The sequence below is a fragment of the Lactuca serriola genome, chromosome 9, assembly GCF_051521515.1.
Source record: "Lactuca serriola cultivar US96UC23 chromosome 9, Lser_US96UC23_V15, whole genome shotgun sequence".
Lineage (NCBI taxonomy): Eukaryota > Viridiplantae > Streptophyta > Magnoliopsida > Asterales > Asteraceae > Lactuca > Lactuca serriola.
In genome coordinates this window covers 131,615,919-131,620,556 of record NC_136416.1, presented here as the reverse complement: position 1 = coordinate 131,620,556, position 4,638 = coordinate 131,615,919, and the positions used below count along the sequence as shown (strand labels likewise).

Here is a 4,638-nt window from a genome sequence, read left to right as displayed (position 1 = left end):
TTTTAGTTGTGTGAAGCCAAACATGAGAAGGATTATTTTGGGTATTTTACCTTTTGATATTGGTAAAATACCTTTTAAATATCTGGGAATACCAATGTGTGTGAATACTCTATTCAAAAAGGACTGTCAAGCTCTTGTCGATAAGATCAAATTGAAAGTTTATAATTGGAAAAATAAGATCCTTTCCTTTGCTGGAAGATTACAGCTCATAAATTCTGTTTTGGCTTCAACTCATATTTATTGGGCTTCTATTTTTAAAATTCCTATTGCTACTATTAAGGAGATTGAATCGATTTGTAGAAGTTTTCTGTGGGCTAAAGGAGAACCAGTCAAAGGGAAAGCCAAGATCAAATGGAGTGATGTTTGTAAACCAAAGATAAATGGAGGTCTTGGAATTAAGAACTTGAGATTCTGGAATGATGCTTTGTTATCCAAGCATGTTTGGAATTTGATCAATAACAAAAACTCTCTGTGGGTTCAATGGATGAGAGAAAATTATATTGGTAAAAGGAATTTTTAGGATATATGGCAAAAGAAAAGTATGAATTGGACTTGGAAGAGATTTTTGGAATTGAGGAAAATTATGAGACCTCATGTTGCTTCATGTATTGGAGATGGTAGGAATACTTCATTGTGGCATGATTGGTGGCACCCAATTGGTATTTTAAGTACAATTATTGCTAGGAGGGATTGGATTAGAAATGGCTTTAATGATGAATCTTTAGTCAGTGATGTTATGACAAATGATTCTTACACCTGGCCTGCTGATTGGGTAAATAAGTTTCCTGGATTGATTGATGGGCCCATGTTTTGCAATATTGGAAATAATAGGGATATGATTGTTTGGAGGGATATGAAAGGCATGAGTAAAAAATTTTCTTGTAAGCAAGTTTGGAGAGATATTAATAACTTTGGAGACAATGTTAGCTGGGCGAACTGTGTTTGGTATAGGAATTGTATTCCCAGGAATGCCTTTATCTTGTGGCTTGCTGTGCTGAATAGATTAAAGACTCAAGATCAAGTTAAAATTTGGGAGAAGTCAGGTTCATTGCTATGTCCTTTCTGTTTTACCATTTCTGATTCGCATGACCATCTTTTCTTTCAATGTGAGTTCTCAAATGCTATTTGGAATCATTGTTGTTCCAAGTCTGGGATTGATGTTTATTATTCCAATTGGAATGATTTAGTTCTTAAAATTAGTTCTGGATTAAAGTCTAGAACTGTTGAGAATTTGATCAAAAAATGGGTGTTGGCTAGTTGTGTTTATCATATTTGGAAAGAAAGAAATTTAAGAATTTTTTGTAAGCTGAGAAATTCGGATAAAGGAGTGATTTTTTGTATTGAGAATGAAATTAAATTGAAGTTGATAGGGTTGAGGAAAATGAATATCATGGTCAGTGAGGAAGTGTTACAGACCTGGGGTATATTTGGAAGTAATTTTTTGTAATAAATGAAGGACTATATCTGGGCTTTCGGTGATGATTCTTTCAGGTTAGACATTTGGGTTAATATGGGATTGAGGGTTAGTTTGGCTGCCTTTATGAGAGATTTGTATTGGGGGTATTTTCGGAAAGGCAGAATTAAAGGAATTGATGATTTTCAAGGAATTGACGGATTATTTCACTGGATTAAGAGCTTGCTCTTGATTTATGTGATTTGTACCTTTGGGATTTTGTATTTGGATATGATCTTTTTTGAGATTATTCAAATGGAAAATCCTAGACATGTGATTGATGCCATGTCGAGTCTGCAACTGGTTCTAATTCTTTGGTGGATTTGGTGCTCCTTTTATTTCTTGTTTTGTGAATGCAGGATGTTCTATCTGCTGTTGATTGTCAATATTGCTGAAGTTGGGTTTACACATAGCAGGAGGTTCAATTTGAGGAGTTATATTGTGAGGATAAAGGATATTAGATGGAGTAACAGAGAGTGGATACAAGAGCTGATTGGTAGGAGAAAATGCTGGACTAATATCGTGAAGGTGTTGCAGTGGAATTTGGTTAATGTAAAGGACAAGGATTGCGACAGGAGATTTGGGACTAGTTGTCGTGAGGGGCTTTCCTGTTTTCTTTTTGATGTTATGTTTATTTGTGGTTTAGTTTATTGGGATTTCCTTGTTTTTTGTAGTTTGTGGGTTTTGAACTTGAGGTTTTTTTTCTTAAAGGTTAGCTTATGGATTAAGGGTTTTTTTAAGGGCCTTACCCCTTGCTTTGGTTTCTTTATATTTTGGAGGTTTGGTTGGAGCAAGGGGGTGAAGTTACCTTTTTTCCCTCTTTCAATAAGTTTTTGGGCTACCTTTAAGGAATTTAGGGTGTTTTGGGGTTGTGAGTGGTTATTTCTTCTTATTAGGAAATGGTTTGGTAGTTGGTTATGGATAGGATGGTTATATTTGTATTTTGGTTGATTTTTTGTTCCTTGTATTCTTTTATTCTTTTTAATAAAGTTTGCTGAGCTTTGGCTCTTTTCCAAAAAAAAAAAAGAGTGAAACAATAAGAATTAAACAACATTGTTAATGCTTTTTCGCTTTCTCTCTCTTCTTTCTCTCTCTTATCCTGATTCTTTCTGACGGTGGTGCGATCTAGCTTAGATTCATCGGCGCTGCTCTTCCGACGAATTTCTTTTAATCGGTGAAGCAATATCTTTTCTAATTCCGTTTACTTAATGGGAGCATCTTCCAAATCGGATAGATTGAAGGACGTGAAGGTTAAACCTCCGGATAAAAGTGTTGCTGTTCGTTATACAAAAACTGAAATGGAGGTGAATGATCTTGTTCCTCTTGGGGTCATTGAACAATCATCTGCCACGATCTATAAAGCTCGTCGCAAACCAAGTGCGACTGGAGCTGTTACATCTGGGATTAGCAAAGTTGAATGGAAAATGGAGGGGAAAGCTTTCAGAGTCAAGAATAGAGTTCGTAAGATGGTGGATGGGTTAACTTCGATGGATACTGAGGATTATGACTATGAAGAAGGTTTTGAAGAAGTATCAGGAGATGATTTGGAATCAGTATCAGCTTGGGATTCAGATTCTATCATTTCTTTTCCTAGATCTGAGAGCAATATGATGGAATTGAAGTATGGAATTACTGGAGAGGTAAAAAATGATGGAGATCAAGTTGTTTCTATTCCTTCAGGTAACACTGCTAATTTGTTGAAAAATTGGGATGGATCGAAATTGAGTAATGTTGTTCAGGATCCTAATTTGGAATTGAAGAATGTTACGAATGAAATGATTAGGGTGAATCCTAACATTGAGGTGATTGATGTCAATATACATGATAGTTCCAAGTTGGATGAAAATAAAGGTGTGAAGTCTAGAGCTGATGGGGTTAAGATTGTTATCAGTAATGAAGAATTTATTCCGGGGGTTGGTTTTCAATTTCTTAGTGATCTGAAGGTGGAGAAGACTATGGGGAAGGATTTAGATAGTGAGAAGAATCAGGAAATGGATGTTGATATGTCAAATTTGGAAAAGAAAGACAAGGAGATAGAAGGTAATACTGATGATGATGAGTCTACTGATGAGGAAGGGGATAATGATTCAAGTGAGGATGATACTAGTGTGGATGAGGAAATTGAGATAGAAGAAGAGGTTAATGCTAAGAGTAATATGGATACTAGCTGCAATGAGAAGTCAGGTACTGTTATTAATAGCATTAATTTACTTCCTTCTATTTTGGGAAATGCTAAGAATAGCAATAAGGAGGAAGGAGGAATGCAGGGGAATGTGATGAACTCTTATGCAGGTGTGTTAAAGGGTAATAGACATAAGGGTAAGATTGATGTAAGATTCATTCCAGGGGAGAAAGGGGAAGAGGATGGTCCTGTAATAATTCCAATAGAGAATCTAAAGAATGCAAGTATTCCTTTTACTAATACTCTTTATGGTTATATGATTGACAAGAAGTTGGCGTTTCCTGTAATTCAGAAAGAAGTTAGAAGGTTGTGGAAGAATGTGGGTTTGGAAGAGGTATTCATGAACAGCAAAGGATTTTTCTTCTTTAAATTCAGTGATGAAAAGGGGATGTTATCTGTTTTGGAGGGTAGTCCTTGGTTAATGTTTAATAATATGCCACTATTTCTTCAAAGATGGAGGCCTGGTTTGACATTAACTAAGAACAAGCATGATAAAATTCCGGTTTGGATTAAAATATTTGATTTGCCCTTGGAAGTTTGGAGTGGTGAAAACTTATGTAGAATTGCTAGTAAGATAGGTATTCCTTTGGCTTTTGATTCCTTTACTGAGGAAATGTGTTTGGAACATAAAGGAAGGAATGCTTATGCTAGAATTCTTGTTGAAATGGCAGCTGGGAAGGAATGGAGAAAGAAGATTGATATAGCTACTTGGGATTTTGTCTCTAATTCTGCTGTGATTCAAAGTTTTGATGTTGAATATGCTTGGATTCCTTCTAGATGTAATCATTGTAAAGTCTATGGGCATGTGGATAAAGTTTGTGCTGCTGCTATGAATGTTGAGAAGGAGGATAATAATGGAGAAGTGTGAAATTTAAAGAATAATAAAGGGAAGGAAGTTGTTAATGGGGATGGATTCACAGAAGTTAAATATAAAAAGGTAATAGGTAACAATGATGGTGAAGGCACTAGCAAGACTCAAGAGGGTTATAATCAATTGAATAAT

The 4,638-nt window shown here is 35.5% G+C and overlaps 1 protein-coding gene across 1 annotated transcript; it reads left to right on the top strand.

Moving 5' to 3' along the window:
• The first annotated feature begins 583 nt into the window (after positions 1–583).
• Positions 584–2,141, top strand: LOC145076097 (uncharacterized). Its single transcript, XM_079022097.1, has 4 exons — positions 584–1,393; positions 1,457–1,491; positions 1,813–2,005; positions 2,100–2,141. The coding sequence occupies exons 1-4, from the start codon at positions 584–586 to the stop codon at positions 2,139–2,141; spliced, it is 1,080 nt and encodes a 359-aa protein (XP_078878223.1).
• Positions 2,142–4,638: the final 2,497 nt, after the last annotated feature.